The sequence below is a fragment of the Hippocampus comes genome, unplaced genomic scaffold (assembly GCF_001891065.2).
Source record: "Hippocampus comes isolate QL1 unplaced genomic scaffold, H_comes_QL1_v1.1 scaffold7, whole genome shotgun sequence".
NCBI classification, from domain to species: Eukaryota; Metazoa; Chordata; class Actinopteri; order Syngnathiformes; family Syngnathidae; genus Hippocampus; species Hippocampus comes.
The window spans coordinates 395495-415152 of NW_017842060.1; the positions used below are offsets into that span (position 1 = coordinate 395495).

Sequence of the window (19658 nt, forward strand, 5' to 3'; positions counted from 1 at the left end):
GGGGTGTGCGCGCAGTGGGTGACTTCATCTTCCATTTATAAAATCTTATCAAATGTCTATTTAGCAAGTGCATGATGGGAAAAGGGCATGCGCAGCAATTCCGCCGGGAGAATCCGACTTGCGCTCTTGTCAAAAAACGTCATTCGTCTCTGGGTTTTTCCCTCGGTGCCTTGAAAAGCCCCCCCACTTTTTCCACCTTTATCCCCCCCCCCACCCTGTTTTTGTGCAAATGGCACTGAATGTAGGGCGGGAATGAAGGCGATGCGGAAAATGGACGCCGTCGGAGTGGAGCGAAGTCAATCGAACACACATGGACGTCCTCATATTCGGGAGAATTGAATAACGACAACCGATTCGATTCATCGGCCGAATCGTTTCAGATACGTACACAACCGAGGAAATCACAACAGTGACGATATGAATTCAAGTCAGAACCTTTGACTTTTACAATACTTTTAACTTCACAGCCGAGAGAAAACTTGGCCACATTTTTGCTTTTTTGTGTGCGTGTGGGGGCCCGGGGATGTTTGAACGTCATTATCTTTTATTTTGTTGTCACAAATAACATCGGCAATAAAAAGGACGATTTTTTTGCCGATTTCGGGAGCTCATATTAACCGATTATATTGGCCGCCGCTTACTTAAGAATCAATTCAACGATGTACACGCGTGCGTGTGGTTTGTGAAGTGTCTTAATGCCTGCGTGTGCACGCACATGCGGTGCGAGGAGCGTGATGCGCGTGCGTGTTCGTACACGCGCGTGGGAATGCACGCGACTCGTTTGTGTGACCGAGTGCGGCTTATTGGGATATGTGAGGGGTTTGTACGTGTGGCCTGCGCGCCACTTGATGTGGTCTGTGTGTGCGTGCGCCCGCGCACGTGTGTGTGTGTGTGTGTGTGTGTGTGTGTGTGTGTCGCCATCACACCACCGGCATCAGTGCGCTCAGTGCGCACAGGCGGAACATTTCAATATGCGCTCAGCTGCTCACACACACACAAACACACTCGCAGACGCGCCCGCGCGCACAAACGAGCCCGATGATGTGTCATGTTCTCCGTCAGTGGCTTTGCTCGTTAAAGCGGGCGAGATGAGGGGAACTGGAGAGGCTTGTGAGCCGCGCAGCCTCAATTAGACGTAATTAGCCCATCAAAACGGCAGCTGGAGGGGGTGTACGCGCGCAGAAGGGGGTCCTCGGGGAGCCCCCCCCACCGCCCTCTCTATTCCCCCCTCTCCGGAGAGTCGCCTCGTCGTCCTGCTGCAGACAGATGGCGCGCACGGGGTCACGTCGTCGCCAGCTCGCCGGGGCTGTCGTATCGGGCGTATGAAAGCAGGCCGCGGGGCTCCTTTTTCCCACCCAGCGAGCGCACGCGGTCCTCCTCTCGCTCGTCATCCTCTCTTTGCCTCCCAAGGAGAACATTCGCCACCTGTTGAGGGCCCCCCCCCCCCTCCTCCGACAGGAACTAGCCCGCCAGGCTCCGAACAAAAGGAAACAGACGCTTGCGTAACGTCACCATGAAAGAGGAAAGAGTGCGGGGTTCTTTTGAGGAAAAAAAAAGATATTCTAGGAGCTTTCCAGATTAAAAAAAAAAAAATTAAAAAAGCTTACCGTTTTTGTTTGGGTTTTTTTTTTCTTTTATCGTTGTTGTCAAAACGAGCCCGCAGCGCAGATGCGACGCGAGGGCCACGAGGAGCCGTTTGCGAGCCCCGGTGGAGCAATTGCCAAGTTGCTCTTCGACACTCTTTACGGAAGGGGCGCGCAATCAACCTCGCCGGCTCAAAGATGCCCTGCTCTCTCACCTTCAACGTGACCTTCAGAGTCCTGACCGACTCTTTGGCCAATCACAAAGCAGAAGAAAGTAATCTGAGGAAAAGGCACGCAAGAAGGGAAAAGACTCCGGGGTGGGGAAAGAATCGTTGAATGTTCAAATAATGAACCACATTAACGCACGGGGCAAACACGCACGCCTCCGCCAAGGCCAAACAAGGACACCGTAGTACACTTCAGGAAACCAAAACACAGAGTTTGGTTGTCAAAGAAGGAAAGGCTGTCGTCCAGCTGTGTTTTGCATTGACGAAGTCAAGCCGCTTTCCAGTCAGCAGCATTTTGCCACATAAAATGTGAACATTCCGTCCATACGAAGCGGACAGTCACGGTCAAACTAAACAGAAAGTAACGGCAATCACTTGGCAGATAGCTCAACAACCACATAGCTGAGCTCTCAAGTTGAATGCCAGCACATCATCGAGAGTTGAGAGTCCCAACCAGCAGAAAACCACACACACACGCACACACGCACACGCACACGCACACACACACACACACACACACACACACACACACACACACACTCGAACGCGTGCGCACGCGCGTGCCTGAAGTAAGCTACGCGCAGCTGCTAATAGCTCCAACAAGTGACTGATTACGGAAAGTGTGAGGAAAAAAAAAAGCAAGTGAAGGCCATTATCACAGCACGGTACAGCGTGGACAGCACGCTAACAATCGACTAGTTTTCCTTTTGTTACATAATTAGCAGAGACAAAAGGCTGGCGCCACTAACGACGTTTGGCTAACGTCACGACGGAAATGAAAAGAGTCTCAAAGGCGGCGATACGAAAGCGCCAGGCAGCCAGTGCACAAACTGATAAATATGAATGTACATAAATAGATTAGAGAGGAGAGAAAACCATTACACAAGGCCTCCCAACACACACACACACGCATACACACACACACACACACACACACACACACACAAAATGATGTGGGCAATTTCTGGTTACCATGGTAACTACTTTATCAGTGTCACCACTTTTGTGAAGGCAGCAGAGCATCCCGGTTACGGGCTAGCGTCCCACTCGTAGATGAGCGCACCGGGGAAAGCGAAAGGGCGAAAAAATATCCCACCCCGGACGAGGCTCCAAATCATAGCCAGACACGTTCCCATGACAACAAGACCCGACGACGGTGCAACTCCAGACCACAAAAAAAAAAAAAAAAAAAAAAAAAAAGCGGTTCATGGGGCAGATTTGGATTAAGGCGTGAAAGGGAAATTTGGGTTTCAAACCAGATTGGAATTTCAAAGTAGGGACTCAAGACAGTGTTGGGCTTTAAATTGGGGTTTCAAGCGTGGGTTAATGCTTCCAACTATCGGTAGGGTTTTCATTTATGATTGCAAGACGGCGCGCTATCGCTTTCATCGAGGGTTGAAGACAGACTGGAATTTGAAAGTATGAATTCACAACAGTGTCAGCGTTACAAAATTGGCGTTTCAAGCCTGGCTTCGTGTTTCAATTTCAGGGTAAGGTTTCAATTTAAGGGTCAGGTTTCAAGACAGCATTATCATCTTACTCTTGCGTTTTGGTCACAAGTCAGAATTTGTCATGATTTCAGACAGCGTTGGGGTATCATATTATTTTTTCAAGGCTAGGTGAGCGTTCTGAATTGGGGTTCCAAACTTGGGGTTAGGGTTTTAAATTCGGATTTCAAGCCCGGCTTCCCATTTCAAACTAGAGTCAGTGTTTCAAGTCAGGGGTGGAATTTCAAAAGCGGGGATTCAAAATAGGGTTCGGGTTTCAAACCTGTGGTCGTGTTTTCACACAGCGGTATACTCTTCAAAGTTATTGGGGCGGGGGTTTTTGTCAGTCGTGAGAGTCGACGCCGGCCAGCGCCATCTGTCGGTCCACCCGGTCGGTCGGCGCAGCGGAGCGTCACAAAAGTTGCAAGCGGCGGCGGCGGGCTGGAGCTAATTGCCGCAGTCCAGTGAACAATTTAAAACAGCTCATTTGGAGGCAGTGTTATTTTTTTTCTCTCTCTGATGGTTCTTCTATTATCAGCGCAGCCAGAGGGGACATTAAATATGTTCAGAGAAAGAAAGCCGCCTTGCTGAAAAGGAGCGGGCCCGTGGCCTCCGCAGGCGACATTCAGCGCTCAACGTCAAGGCTTTGACTGCACTTGTTCGTTGAACGCATTAGGAGGGTTTTCGGCGGCCACCAAACGCTTTCAGAGTATTTTTAGGTGCACCCTTGAGCTGCTGGACCTGAGGGACCCGTTGGACTACATCGGGATTCGGAGTGCTCCAGTGAGGGCTTGGGTCTCCCAAATCGTATTAAGGAACCAGAATTCGATTTCGGGCATCGATTTTGGTCTCTGAGACGGAAGTGACATCAGAAGCACACTCCCCATTTGGCCGGCTAGAAAAGCCTGGCTCGAAAAAAAAAAAAAGTGATCATTTGGAACGCAAACCGTGTCAGGCTGTCAGCATCAAAGTGTGCGGAACCATTTCCATTAACCGCCTTTGGAAAGTGATTAGACGGCGGCTCTCTGCTGCCGATGGTGCACTTTCCAAAGATCTTGTTTTTTTTGGTAAACATTTTTTAATGATTTTGTTAACATGTTTCCATTTTTTTTTTTTATTCTGTCATATTTTCCCAGCTGATATTTTTCTTCATATTTCAATCATTTTTAGTTGACAGTTTTTTTCCTTCGCTTGAAAAACGTTGCACTTGTTTGTGTCTATTTTTTCTTGATATTTTGTATTGGTTGTCTATTTCTTTGCATGTGTGTGTGGTGGCTTATGACATGTTTTTTACCCTATGCATAATTGGGTTCATTTTTCAAGCTTGCCTTGAGTGGAGAATGTGCTGAGGTTCCAGCCCTCGGACGGGAGCGAACGCAGGCGAGGCAAGAATGACGGCGGCTCCTCGGGCGACAGATCGGCCTCACCGATCAACAACATTGGCTTGATCGCGCGGACGGAGTGGGCGGCGACGACGGCGGGACCAGCTGCTTGGAGACCGAGTGGCGCAGTAGGCGATAGGCGGATGGATCGGCCGCTGACACGAACGCCTGAAGCCGTGCTGGGGGAAAAAAAAAAAAAAAAAGTCATCGAGAGGAAGTGCCAAAGCGCCTGTGGAAAAAGGCCCGTGAGCCCGCTTGCGTGGGATTTTCGAGGTTCTATTTGCAGCAGGGGACACAATGTCATTTTGGCAGCAAAGACATCAGGCCTCCGCTACTGTCAAACTCGCACACGCGAGGCACCATTTCAAGTCTGAGGACGTTTCCAGGAGAGCCTCACCCGCAAACTTTTCATCATAATTTGGGACGGTTGGTCTACAAAGTAATATTTGGGAAGTTTTTTTTCATTTTTTGCTCAGTATTTTTGGTTTTCATAATCATTTTCGGGCGGCCTGGTGGTGCAGTGGTTAGCGTGTCGACTTCACAGTGCAGAGGTCCTGGGTTGGGTTCGATCCTGGTGTTGTTCTTCCCGGGCCTGCGTGGGTTTTCTCCGGGTACTCCGGTTTTCTCCCTCGCCTGCGATTGGCTGGCCACCGGTTCAGGGTGTCCCCCGCCTACTGCCCAAAAACGGCTGGGTGAGGCTCCAGCACCCCCGCGACCCTTGTGAGGATAAAGCGGTTCAGAAAATGGATGGATGGATTATTATTTTCCCAATTATTTAATCTCCAATTTCTATGTATTTATTTTCAATTATTTCGAATATGGTGTTTTTTCTGCTAATATTTTGTATTTTTCATTAATTATTTTTGTTTTTTATAATCTGGTGTCAACGACTGCGAGTACTTTTCTTGTCATCGTCTCCTTCCATATTTGTGCCATCACCATTTGGTCAAGGGGAATCGGTATCAAGCAGCCGTTTGTGAACAAAGGACTTTGATTTGGATCTGATGCGCCCCGGTCTACACAATAGCAACTGCGCCAGAAACAAAAGACACATCCACCCAAAAGCACAGCAAACGTGTCTTATTGGTTCAAAACCTATCTATGTCACTCCGGGAAATGCTGCTAAAAATAACCCAAATGTTGCCAAAATGTTCTGGGGAGGGGGAAAAAAAGAGCAACAGAGGGAAGAAAAAAGCCAATGATGTGCACAACCTCTGTGAGCTTCTATCATCAACAAAGGCACGCACTTCCCCCGTGCTGCTGGGGCAAACCAGTGTGGGGGGGGGGGGGGGGGGGGGGGGGGGGGGTCAAGGTCGTCTGGCATGTGCAGACAATCTGGAGATGATGATGTTGATGAGGCTGGTGAGCAACATCGGCTGCTGTTTATTCTATTGGTGGGCTCCCCCTGGCGGCTCATTGGAGAACTACACGAGATGAAAATTGGGGTCCCTGGGACTAGCAGCAGAAAATTAACTGGTGATACCAGCGAAAAGGTGAGTATAAAAACGCTAGAACTTACACACACACACACACACACACACAAACTGTAAAATTATCACTGCGACCTGAGAAAGAAAGAAAGAAAGAAAGAAAGAAAGAAAGAAAGAAAGAAAGAAAGAAAGAAAGAAGGAGGTTGTGAGTTCAGATGGTCCTGAAGGCAACACCGAGTCGACGTATGCGACTAAAAAGACTCCAAAAGGGCCGTTTTTGACGCGGAGTTTTCGGTTGTGTTCGAAAACAATCGTACGAAAACTTCCCTGGATGTAATGTGTGACGGCCACCGGGGCATTCCGTCGCGCGCGCGCGTGTGTGGTGGAAGGAACTCAAGCCCCCGGGGGCAGTCACCACCGAAGAATGGCCGCTGGTTAAAAATTCATCCCGCAGCGGAGCCCAAAAGCGGCGTCTCTTTCTCTCTCTCTCTCTCTCTGCCTCGTTTGTGTCACTTACGTTGGCTGGGAAATTCTTTAGCCAAGTGCGAGCGGCGCCGCTGAAAGGTGAGCAAATTCAAGCGTTCGTTTTGCCCGCTCCACCACTCTCACTTCCGCATTGTTTGGCGGCGCGCGCGGAGGACGGCGGGTGTCACGTGGTCAGGGAACTCCGGTGATACCAGCGAAAAGGTGAGCAAAGAAAGCGGGGTTTCTTCAAGCTTCGCTCCTAATTTTATGGTCAACCTAAGTACTAACTCGCTTTCAAACTAAAAACGCTAGACCTTTAATAAACACACACACACACACACACACACACACACACAGACCAAAAAAATGGCAGAAACAAGTCGTTGTCACAAGTTGTCACATACCTCGTGTATCAAAAACGTTGATACTTTACTCGAAGGAGGTGCATTTTATGACCTCCAACTCCCATTTCTCTGGCCCGCAAAAGCTTGCCACTGTTTCTCCTTGCCTCCTGTTCCAATCAAGTCAGCAAAATGATCATACTGTAGCCACGTGCAATTGAGTCGTGACCAGAGTAAATTTCGTCAAGCACATCTTACTTTAAAAAGACGAGATTTGGTCCCAGGTGAAACGAAGTAAAATATTCAGTCAATTTTACCCCCCCCCTCACCCCGCCCCCAAACAAAAAAACAAAACAATTTGGCGCAATATTTACTTCTTAACGTTTTTTTTTTTTTATCACTCACAAGTTACTTTTTCAAGGGGAGTTTTGAGCTAAATTTTACTTGTATAGTATTCTTTCATTAAATAAAAGGCCCCTCCTGCTGTGAGTTCGTAAATCGCTGCAGATTTGCTTGGGGTCTGCTTTTGGAGCTACGAGTGGACATCATAGCTAGCAAAATTGTCGACTCTTTTGAAACGACATCACAACAATGCCATGATCAGGGCAGTTCCCCCGAAAATCAAACAAATCAATGACCCTTGAAAGAGAAACAATCATTTGGGCTTGGCTGCTGGAGCGCTCGCATCAACAAGCTGTGAGGTTAATCTTGTTCACAGTCTATCCCGTTCTGTCCATCGCGTAACGCAAGTCCGATCCAGCGTCCCCGCAGCATCTTCAAATGGATCGAAAGTTGTACTGTCCCAAATGGCATGGCTTACGGCCTACGAATTCCCAAATATTGACAATGGAAACCGAAAAGCGGACAGATTTTGCAAAGTGTTTCGGTGTCTCCAAAGGAGAACCCCCCCTCTCCATTTTTTTTCCCAATTAGATGTTCTCTGCAGCCCGACTCATCCAAACACGGCATTCTGATTGACGTGCTTCACCAAACAGGTGAGCCGTGATTGGTCGTTACCTGAGCCCCGAGCGACAGTTCACATCGTATCATCAGTTCGGCTGCCCTTATTCCAACCAGCTATTAGGGGTAGTGCCGGACCACAAGATAGCAGCAGTGTGTGTGTGTGTGTGTGTGTGTGTGTGTGTGTGTGTGTGTGTGTGTGTGTGTGTGTGTGTGTGTGTGTGTGTGTGTGTGAATGCCTTTGATGAACCCTCACCAGCGTTCTCCTCTGTTGTACGTCCCTCCTCCGTGTTGGAAGACCACCCGCCTGGCCTCCCGCCTGATTGGACCTTTTCAGAGCCGTTCAAAGGCAGCGGGTACAATTAAAGATGAAAATCGCAAAAGAAAGAAAAGACAGTAAGTCGCGGGCCTGCCCGCGGGTGCTCTTTGACGCCTGGTAACGATCAGCTAGGCTTACGCTTCGGGGAGCAAAAGATCACTATCTGGCAAGCCGACACCAGATCTGGCAATGGGAGCCCGAGGAATAATTTGGTGGACGGCACTCATAATCACAGCCCTGACACCGATCCTTCTTGGCGACCAATTGTGTCCGACTGAGTGCTCTGCCCTGATACTGATACCCGGCGGGGAGCCGTCATGCACGGGTGTTTCTCCCGATGTCCATGCAAGCGGGCTGTACACTCATTTCAAGGAAACCTTTGATGAAATATAGATGGATGGATGTTCTTTTTTTTTTTTTTAAATGCTTCTCCAGTGAACCCCCAAAGGGTTCACTAGAGAACGATTTGCAAACACTGGATGTTTCCAAAACATTTTTGTTGCTGTCGATACTAATATCTTAATTAAAGACCAAATATACTCCAAACTATGATCCCAAAACGCTCGACTATCATTTCAATTATCCTGATGAATGAATAACTTCGTTTTGTTTTGTTTTTATGATTTAGTGCACTGGCAAAAAGACAGGTTGCGAATACACCATACTTAACTTTGCTCCTCCTCTTACTTGACTCTAATTACTACTTTCTTATTAGCCAGGACTTTGGCGCCATGTGGCATTACATAAAATCAGTGGGTTTTCTTTAAAAAAATATAATTTTTTAGAAAGTATCTGAGCTCGGCTCCCGAAATAACGTGTAAAGGTCATCTCATGAATAGTAGGTGCATCGAGCAGGTGCTGATGAAGTGCTGCGTCCAACAGTGAAAATGCGATTTGCGCTTTTACTTTGTGAGGGAGCCTGATGCACTTTGCAGCTTTCTTCTTCTTTAAATTTGGGGACCAACAAGTTGTGCCACCTGTCGTCGTTACTTAAACAGAAGCCATATTCAATGTTGGCCTCAGAGAAAAAGGCTGGTTTCTGCGAGGCTTTAAACAGAGGGTGTCCCGTAATTCTTGATCCTTTTGTCAAAAACCCGGCCTCTCCTTTGTGGTTTGTCTTTGGCGTCCTACGTCTCATCCTTTCTCGTTGCCTCTCGTGTCATCTCTGTCAGCCTTTTGCATTATTCATAGCCCCGCCCCCTCTGCCGCTACCCGGCACTCTCGGGTTTCACCTGTAGAGCAGGATGACAAATTAAGACTCCTTGCGCCGGTCGCCGCAATGAACTCCTGTCAAAGTCGTGCTGAGCGAGAGAGAGCAAGTGTTGAGTGAGAGGAACGTGCCACCAACAGAAGTTGTAGTCGCGAGAAGATGCGTAAAACCTGAAAGCTTTACCTTGTATTTTTTCTCCACCTTTCTATCCGTAGAAGAAGAAACTATCGGAATACCACCAAGATACTGGCGACCGCAATTCTGATCTGGTTTCTGGTCATGTGCGGAGGTGAATATAACCTGGTATCACTGTGTGTGTGTGTGTGTGTGTGTGTGTGTGTGTGTGTGTGTGTGTGTGTGTGTGTGTGTGTGTGTGACAGAGAGAGAAATCACTTCCCAGGTGTCTTAATCACATTCTCTTGAGATTTGTGTGTGTGTGTGTGTGTGCGTGTGTGTGCGTGTGTGTGTGTGTGTGTGTGTGTGTGTCAGAATTCCCCAAGTATGGTGAACTTTGAAATTGGCCTGTTTCGAGGGGGCAGCCCTGTCTAGTGCAAACGCGACAGGGCTGCTTACACTCCGACCCTCGACTGAAGCACCAATGCCACTTTGGTTTTTTGTTAACATGACCAGTAGGGACTTGTAGTAAATGCAATGACTGTATTTTAGGTGTTCCGAAATATAGTAGCAGGCCCTGGGAAGTGAGAAAAAGATCTCATCCACGGACAGAGGAGACTCAGGAAAATGTCTCAAGGCTCCATGTCCGAAAGGAAACAGAAAGTTGGCCATTTTTGGTTTGATACTGCCACTTTGGGATCCAGGGATCATACTCAGAGAGTACAAGTCATGTTTCCAAGGCAGACAGACTAATTTGCAACGATTGCCTTGAACATTTTATCTTCAGTTGAAGGATTCGCCATGGAAAAGAGTGTGTAGATTGTTTCAAGTTTGACACGTTCCATCCATGTTACTGGAGGCTTTTGTCCACTGTCTCTTGTGAAAGCTGGAAAAGCTGAACCATACGTCTTCATGTTTTTCTTTAAGCCATTTTTGAAGGTGGTTGAAATGCCTACTGAATGTCTGCATATCCATGTGCGTCCAGGAGATTTCATGGGGACCAGATTCATACAGCGGAGAGCTCTGGCAAGGCGGGCGTGCCCTCACACAGCACAAATCCACCAAGGCATATCTAAACTTTCTTAAAGGTCAGACTCTGGAGCATTTTGTTTTCTCTCGTCTGAACACATCAGCTCTTATTTTTCATGCTAAAAGTCAACCCGATGTCTGTGTTCAAATGTCCTGCAGTATTTGGCCACCAGGGTGATGGTGCACTGCTAGCCGAGTCGTCGCAAAATGCCTGGCAAGAAAGACCCCAAGAAGGACGACAAAAAGAAGGGTGGGAAACCCGAACCTGAGAAAAAGAAAGAGGAAGAAAAGAAAGGGAAGGAGGACAAGAAAGGAGGGAAGGATGACAAGAAAGCCGCAAAAGATGACAAGAAGGGAAGGAGGAATGATAAAAAAGGGGGTAAGGATGACAAGAAAGGGAAGGATGTCAAGAAAGGAAAGGAGGACAAGATGGGAGGAAAGGATGATAAGAAGGGAGGTAAAGACAAAGGAAAGGGAAAGAAAGTGGAATCAGAGGAGGAGGAGGAGGATGAACTCCTGGATGATGAAGAAGAAGAGGAAGAGGACTTGAGCGAAGAAGAGGAAGAGGAGGAGGATTACAGGAGGGCTCGGGCAGGAGGAGGACGCGGGGCGGCGGAGAAGGGAAGACGAACAAGAGGCGGCAAAGACTTGGAAGAAGACGAGGAGGAAGAGGATGAAGATGATGAGGAGTACGAAGAGGAGGATCTCAGAAAGAAATCAAAAGATGGCCACCACCACCGCCATAAGGATGGGAGGTCAGATGTCGATCCGAAGAGGAAAGGGAAGACGAGCGAGGAAGCGGCTCCGATTCCCAGTCGGGAAATCCCCAAAAAAGGCCTCAAGAACATGTCCCGCATGTTCATGAAGTTTTCTGGTTTCAAGCGGCGGAGAAACAGCCGGAAGAAGCTCAAGAGCACCTCACGCTTGTTCCTTGGACTGGGCAAGAGGCGGAACCGACTGGCCAAGAAGAAACGCCGCAAGTCGATGCTGAAGAACACGTCTCGCTTCATGATGAGGTTCAAGGCCAGCAAAAAGCGAAAGAAGGAGGCCAAGGAGAAGGCCGCAAGCGACGGCAAGAAGCGCACCTACATGCTGCTGCGCCTGGGCGGTGGCGGCAACTCGTCTGAGAAGAAGGGCGGATTCTTCAAGGGCTTGTTTGGAAAAAAAAACGGACTCGCCGGCTCCATTGGTGGACTCAAGGGCAGGAGTGCAGTGCTAGGTCGGGTTGCCGCGGCGGCTAAATGGCTGAACAACCATTTCCTGTTCAACAAGATGCGAGGACGCGCTGAGCAGAATTACTTGGAGGGAAACCGCGGGCACAGCCGCCGACGCCACCTCCATGGGTACCACAATCGTGGCTATGAGCACTGGGAAGATCCCGATGAATATCATAGTTACGGACACTTTGATTACAGCTGTGGCGGTTACGGTGACGAGGTACATTTTGGGGGACAAGGTCCAAGGATTTACTATGATGATGGAGTTGGGGCAGACTACCAGGACTTGGGGTACTACGAAGATGAGGGCATCTACGACCCCAATGCGGAATATTATAGTCAAGGTCTTTATGACGAGGACGCAGAGGCCTACTATGACCCCCACCTGGTTGCCCAAGGGTACTACGACAACCAGGAACTAGCATTATATGGCTACCAGGAACAACCACAAGTGATGCCAATGTACAATGAAGTGGGTCTAGACTACTATGCGCCAATGGGTGAGGACCCAGGATATGGACTTCATCAGGCTCAGGTTCATTATGATGCAAATGGCCAAGCGGAGTGTTATGAGAACAGTCAAGCTTATTTCAACAATGTCCATGCAGCAGCTTTTGGAATCCAAAGCGAAGCTCTACCAAACTACCATGATGTTGGCGGTGTGCCCTACCAGGAGCACTACAACTCTCAGCTGATGCTTGGTTATCCTACAGGAGGCCAGCAAGTGATGGAAGTACAGTCTCTGTATGGGGACCAGAACGCAGACCAGGTGGATCAATATGGGGGAGATTCTGGAGGGCTTCAGGGGGGTGAGACATTCCGAGTTCCCAGACCTCAAGTGCGTCTCTTTGGAAAAGAGCGCCTTGAAGTACCACTCCCCCCTCCACCTAATCTTCCGCCTGATCCAGAATTTGAAGACATGTCCGATATCCAGTACGAAGACCAGATACCTCTCGCACCAGGTCATTCGACTGGTATAATGTTCGAGCAGCAATTGATATCTCCGCAAGAACAAATGATGATGTCCCCTAAGCAACTCATGCCAGCGTTGTCACCGCAGCAGCAAACCTTAGTGGAGCGAAATATGGTACCCGAAATGCTGCCACTCCAGGTTATGTCCCCACAACACATGTTAACCCCCCAACAAGGGATGTTGTCTCCAATGATTATGCCCCAATCGATAATGCCGCCTGAGGAGCAAGTGGCAATATCACAGCAACCAGCGATGTCGCCACAAATGATGCTTCCTCAAAGAGTGATGTCACCTGAGGAGCAGATGGTGTTGCAGCAAACAATGTTGTCATCTCACGAACAGATGATGTTGCAGCAGCAGATAATGTCACCGCAAATGATGATTCCCCATGCAATGATGTCACTGGAAGAACATATGATGTCACCGCAAATGCTGTCACCCAATCCACTGATGATACCCCAGCAGGCTTACGACCTCCCGTCAGTCCCCTCGCCAACTGCAGTGATTATCAAGCAAGCAGGTATGTCCCGACCCCTTCCTGCCCACCGCATGCTATCCTCTCCCAGCCCATCGCGGCGCTCTGTCATGATCCCCCCACCTCAGGTACCACATGACCCCAATCCTCCGGCCTCAAGGATACCCTCACCAATTATGCCACAAAGGCATAGCTCCTTCCCACATTCAGCCATTAGGAATAAGATCACAAATGTCCAAAGACCCCCCTCTGTCATTTCGCGGAAGATTTCGCATCCTCCCTCTCCCGTGGCTTCCCCTCTGGCTCGTCCCAGAATGCGAGCTCGGTTCCCCCAGGCTGGGATACCCCCGCCATCATTTTCACCCCGTGCTACCACGATTCAGCGAAGTCCTCCACCATCACCAAGGACCTCAATGATACAGCGCTCTCCTCCGTCGTCACCACGTGCCTCGATAAGGATGCAAAGTCCACCGACAACAACCGCTCCTGCCAGAAGTCCATTTGGAGGGAGGAGGTTGACTGAACATCCTCCTCCACATCCTGTATCTCCTGCCCTCTCTCCTCAACTCAGCAGAAGGCAATCTCCCACTCAATCTCACCGAAGTTTATCACCCGAAGAGCGTGGACCAGTATCTCCCACGCTCTCCCGTCGTTCGACTCGGCTAATAAGGGATCCCACACCACTAACTAGACCCAGGATGGGTGGCAATGTTCCCTTAGGAACTGTCAGACCATCACCTATGGGGCTTAGAGGGCGTCCAGTACCCCCACCCACCCAGAATGTGCGTCCATTCCGTGCCGCTTCTATAAGAAGCAATAGATCATCTGTTCTTACTATAGACTCTTCTCATCAGTCTTCTCCTTTTCAGTCACCTCACACGATACATCGTGCTCCCCTTGTGAGGCGTGAGTCTGGCCTTTTTCCTCCGCGCCCTGTGGCCCGTGGGCGACCACTTGTGGCCCAAAATTCCTTGAGGAGGATACCTCCTGCTTCTCCCTCGCTCAGGCACATTTCACATCCTGCATCCCCACGCCTCTCTCCTCGACATTCTCGTACGTCCACCCCACTCTTGCCTCCTCCCGGCGTCCATCCTCCAGAGCTGTATGGCTCGGCCCTGTATGTGGATCCTTTCACCGACCCAGTTGCTCCACCTGTTTCACCGATGCTTTCTAGTGCCTTACAAAATCAAACTATTAGACAGGCTTCTTTATCTTCCCCTTGTGGCCTTCAAGCCGTCCCAGTGGTCGAGCCGCATCTTCCTTCATCACCTTTTCTCCCTGCTGCGGGGCAAAAACAAGCACTTCAAGATGGCTTCAACCATTCCCCATTGGCCACCCATGGGTCACCCATGATTCCTTCTCCGTTTTTGTCCGGAGCGCTGCAGAATCAAGCGGTGAGAGACACATCCCACGTTTCTCCTTTGCAGAGGTCACAATCTACCTATGAGCAACCTAATGCCCCTTCCTCCCCAATGGTATCCAGAGCCTTGCAAAACCAGGCAGTCAGAGACGCATCTTATGCTTCCCCTCTACAAAGGCCAGAATCCCCTTATGAGGAGCCTGTGGCCTCTTCCTCCCCAATGGTTTCCAGAGCGCTGCAAAACCAGGCGCTGAGAGATGCCTCCTATGTTTCTCCTCTACCAAGGCCGTTCTCGCCTTATGAGGAGCCTGTGGCCCCTTCCTCCCCAATGGTTTCCAGAGCGCTGCAAAACCAGGCGCTGAGAGATGCCTCCTATGTTTCTCCTCTACCAAGGCCGTTCTCGCCTTATGAGGAGCCTGTGGCCCCTTCCTCCCCAATGGTTTCCAGAGCGCTGCAAAACCAGGCGCTGAGAGATGCCTCCTATGTTTCTCATCTTCCAATGCCTCAGTCCCCATATTCCCCGCCTGGGCCTTCATCCCCACTGCTTTCTGGAGCCATGAGACACGGTCAAGCACTCAGAGGCGTGGCTTCCTATCCCACTCCGCAGTTCCGCACGCCATATGGACCGACATATGTTACCGGGTACGATTATATATCTGAGCCTGGCCCAGCACTGCTGCTCTATGACGCTTTGCAGAACCGCGCCGACTTTCAGAGCGTTGCGTCTTTAAGGTCCCCAATGATACAAAGCCCTTACGGACCTGTCAGCCCCAAGCTGCACAGGGCACTGCAGCAGAACCCAAACCTCCGCCAAGCATCCTATCAGACTCCTTTGCAACTCAGGTACCCCTACGGACCCCCGCAACCTTCTTCACCGATGCTGACGAGTGCCATCCACAATCCACAGCTTATTCAGGCGTCATACAGGATGCCAAATGGAACTTTAGTGTTACCTTATGTGGAACCACGTTCCTCACCGCGGCTCAGTCAAGCCTTGCAAAACCAGCAAATCCGGGGAGCTTCATACATCTTGCCTGATGGATCAATTATCACGGTGGGTATATTCGTGGGTATAAACGTATAAATATGATTTCCAACAAGCGGTGGGTCACTTTCCATTCGGCCCTACACAGGACCCGCGAATTCCCCAGAAACCGATGTCTCCTGACCTTGCCAGAGCGCTTCAGAACCAGGATCTCAGGACTGCTACGTACACCCTACCCGATGGCACAATTATCGACCCTAAACACCAAGTAACGCATGATTTATGACTCATGAATTGAACACACATTGCGTCTGCATTAGATAACCATTAACCTGTCTCTTCACATACAGCAACCAGTTTCCCCAGACCTCACTAAGGCCCTAAAGAACCCTGCATTACGTGAAGCATCCTACTCGCTGCCAGACGGTACTATCATTATTGACCCGAAAAAATCAAAATCCCCTAATGTCGCAGCAGCACTTCAGAACCCATATCTGAAATCGGCATCGTACACCCTGCCCGACGGCACAATCATTATCGACCCGCGGAAGCCCGTCTCTCCGAGTCTTGCCAATGCCCTTCAGAACCCTGTCCTCAGGAATGCCTCCTTTAACCTGCCGGAGGGAGTTCGAGACCCCAATACACCCATCTCGCCAGACTTGTTAAAGGTTTGTTATCAGCCCTAATTACAAGGCACTGACGTGATGAAATAGCTGGTTTCTCTGTAGAATCTTACCTGGCTTGAACCTTGCTGTCAACCTATTCCGTAACAGGCTCTTAATAACCCAGCCTTGAAGGGGTCAACCCTCACCCTTCCTGATGGAACCATGATCCTCGACCCAAGAAAACCAAAGAGTCCCACTCTGACCGCTGCCCTTCAGAACCCCTACCTGAAGGGTGTGTCGTACACCCTGCCTGACGGAACCGTCATCATTGACCCGCGTAAACCGCTCGCTCCCGACTTGTCAAAAGTACATGATCCTAACTTTTTGTTTCCCCGACTTTGCAGGTGGTGTATAGATTTCAAATGGTTTCTTGCTTTTACTGCCCGGTAGGCTCTTTCCAATCAAAACATTCGGAATGCTTCTTATCAACTGCCTGATGGTTCCCTGGCCATCCCTGGTCAGCACCCTGCGACTCCAAACCTCACTGCTGCTCTGCGGAAGAACATGACCCTTCGTTCTTCCGATCTCTTCCACCTCCCACAAAACTCTTCGTTCACGGGGGCACCAAAACCCGACAGTCCGAACCTTTCCTCTGCACTGAAGAATGATGAACTGCGTGGCATCCGTTATAGGTCAGGAAGCAAACCGCAGAGATAAATCTGGGCAAGTGACATAGTTGACACGTGACATGAAAGTTTTAACTTGAGCTACGTTCATCCGACAGGCTGCCCGATGGCTCTGTTCTGACAAGACGGTTTCACAATCCCAGCCTAGCCAACGCCATCCAAAACCAGCAGCTTCGCTACGCTTCGTACAGACCCCCAACAGCGCTGTACGGCACGGATAATCGCTACGCTGCAGTCCCACCCTACGGGCCGCACTCAGGCCACTGGGCACGGAATGCCAGAGGCGGCGGCGAAATGGGGGAGGATGTGTGGGCAGCTGAGAGAATTTTGCCTCACGGAACGGTCCAGCATCTGGCCAAGTGGTCTATGTATAGGGAGACCGGTGTTTTGGACGGCTATTTACCCACACCCACTGTCGACAACGGAGAGCTTCAGGATCCAGACTGGACTCCTGTCCGAGAGAGGGTTCCTGGGCAGAGCTGGTATGACAAGGTACTAGGTAGTTCACAGAGAATCATCTCAAATCCAGACCATGATGACCAGATCCTTCAGGCTAACAATCCATCTTTGTTATTTAGATCTACTCTATCCTAAGTATGCCAACAACCAGCCACAGGGTGAAGCGCTGGGCTGAGGGCATGGAAGACTTGACGCAGCTGCCGTAAGACTCACAACTGTAACATCGAGGAGCCCATTGGTAGACTCAGTCAAGGCATTGTTGAAATCCGACCTGTTTATTTTCAGTGAACTGAATGAGACCACTGTCCTGATGAACCTGAAGAAACGCTACGACCAGGAGCTCATTTACGTAATTTTGTCCTTCTGTGCATGTAATAACCCAAAATGAATGAGTCACAATACAAAGAGCCTTTGATTTTCTCCTCCGAAAGACGTACATTGGCAGCATCCTGGTCTCCCTCAACCCCTACAAGCTGCTTAACATTTACGGCACAGACATGGTACTGCAGTACGAGGGACATGGCCTGAGCGACAACCCTCCGTAAGACCCACATTTTGTTGTACCCGTCTTGCCGTGGCACATTGATGTGCAAATATTTTCTTCAGATTTTGCTGTTTGTTAAGGTTCATGTAACTCATTACTAAACACATTACCTGGCGAGTTCAGCGGCTACTGTTACACTGGATTTAAAATGTCACCCTTCCAGATTTGCGGCTATTATAATACTTTATTCTACATCAGAGTCTGCACCGCCGTTTTAGCTTTTAGCATGCAACTGTACTTGGAGTCCAACTTGTTAGATTAATGGCTAGTGTAATTTATCACTAAAAACTCCACCAGTCTAGTCCAGTCGCTCTACTTAAGAATACACTGTACGGCTACTGCATTGTATACAGACGTCTTTTAAGATTAAGAAGGTTAGAAGCGTTTGCTGATTGCATGTCCTTGACTTTGATACGCTACATATGTAAGCTATGTAATGCTAAGTTGCCTCGCAGATGCTAACAGCGCATTATTATTATTATTATTATTAATGGTGCAGGCGCTCTTGGGTAAACGTAGGCGGTGACGCTTGGATGCTTTACGATGACATCATGACGTCGCTCCTACTTGACTCTTTGCCCGTGGAAAACCAAAAAATGTTCTTCATTTTTTTTGGGGGGGGCGTGGTATATTACTCCACCCTTTTAGTTTGCCGACTAGCATAATAGGTTACTGAAATGTCCACTCTGCTTGTTAAGTGTCTGATGTATTACTATACTGAAGAGTTCACTCTGCTAGCTTAGCAGTACTCATGTTGGATGTAATTGAATAATAAAACCTACTTGAACTACTGGCACTGTATGACAAAAAAAAAAAAATGTGCATCTGTGTTGCAGTCATCTTTTTGCCCTCGCTAATCTCTCCTACACCAACATGATGGATGCCAAAGACAACCAGTGTATTGTGATCAGGTACCAAGTTTGAATCCCTTTTGTTCCAGAACTTTTTTTTCCCACATGATATTGAATTTAGCCCATTTTGGAATGATTTGTTTGCAGTGGAGAAAGTGGGTCGGGGAAGACGGAAGCCACCAAAGTGATCCTACGCTACCTGACAGCCATTCATCACAAGCGAAACGTGACGCAACAGGTTCATCTGTCATTTTGATCAACCCATGTCTTGTGAATTACAAGCAAATATTTAGGCTCACTCCATTGTCACTTTTCTTGGTCCCGACTGTGTCCCGTCAGATCGAGGTAAGGCATTCAACGGCATTGTGGTCTTGCTGGTTGGAGGTTGCCAAGGTAACGTGTTTTTACGTCAAAGATCCTGGAAGCCACGCCCCTATTGGAGTCCTTTGGCAATGCCAAAACGGTGTGCAACGACAACTCTTCACGTTTTGGCAAATTCACGCAGATCTGCATGGAGGAGTGAGTCAAACATTCCAACTTCCGAAATGTTGATCTGATTTTTTTTCCCACATTTTTGGCTCGCTCTGGATTTCTTGACGGAGAAAAAAACACCCGCACAACTTTTAGCACATTGCTTTTATTATTTATTTTCTAACAGTTAAAAATTACTTACGCTATTAGGCAAACATTTTTTTTTCCCCAAAAAATCATGACCTTCTTGGTGTGGTGTGTATTTCACTGTGAGCTCGTGAGTAATGTCCACCGTGATAACGATACCGCACACAAGCAGAATCCAACCCTCGTACGTGAAACGTTGACACTCTTGGGTGACAAGTTGATCTGGGCCAAACAAGACCCAAACACATTTCACATGCACCGATTGTTACTTAACTCTCAACTCTGTGTGTGTGTGTGTGTGTGTGTGTGTGTGTGTGTGTGCGCGTGTGTGTGTGTGT

General features: G+C 49.0%; 1 protein-coding gene across 1 annotated transcript in view; it reads left to right on the forward strand.

Moving 5' to 3' along the window:
• The first annotated feature begins 9511 nt into the window (after positions 1-9511).
• Positions 9512-19658, forward strand: part of myo15ab (myosin XVAb) — a 37031-nt gene continuing 26884 nt past the window's right edge. The window contains 15 exon segments of the mRNA XM_019862303.1: positions 9512-9693; positions 10504-10606; positions 10707-15626; positions 15706-15825; positions 15908-16225; positions 16331-16528; positions 16613-16854; positions 16947-17340; positions 17427-17509; positions 17593-17656; positions 17739-17848; positions 18688-18762; positions 18850-18940; positions 19042-19047; positions 19118-19221. Coding sequence (XP_019717862.1) covers positions 10755-15626; positions 15706-15825; positions 15908-16225; positions 16331-16528; positions 16613-16854; positions 16947-17340; positions 17427-17509; positions 17593-17656; positions 17739-17848; positions 18688-18762; positions 18850-18940; positions 19042-19047; positions 19118-19221 — 6677 coding nt within the window. The 5' untranslated portion in view covers positions 9512-9693; positions 10504-10606; positions 10707-10754.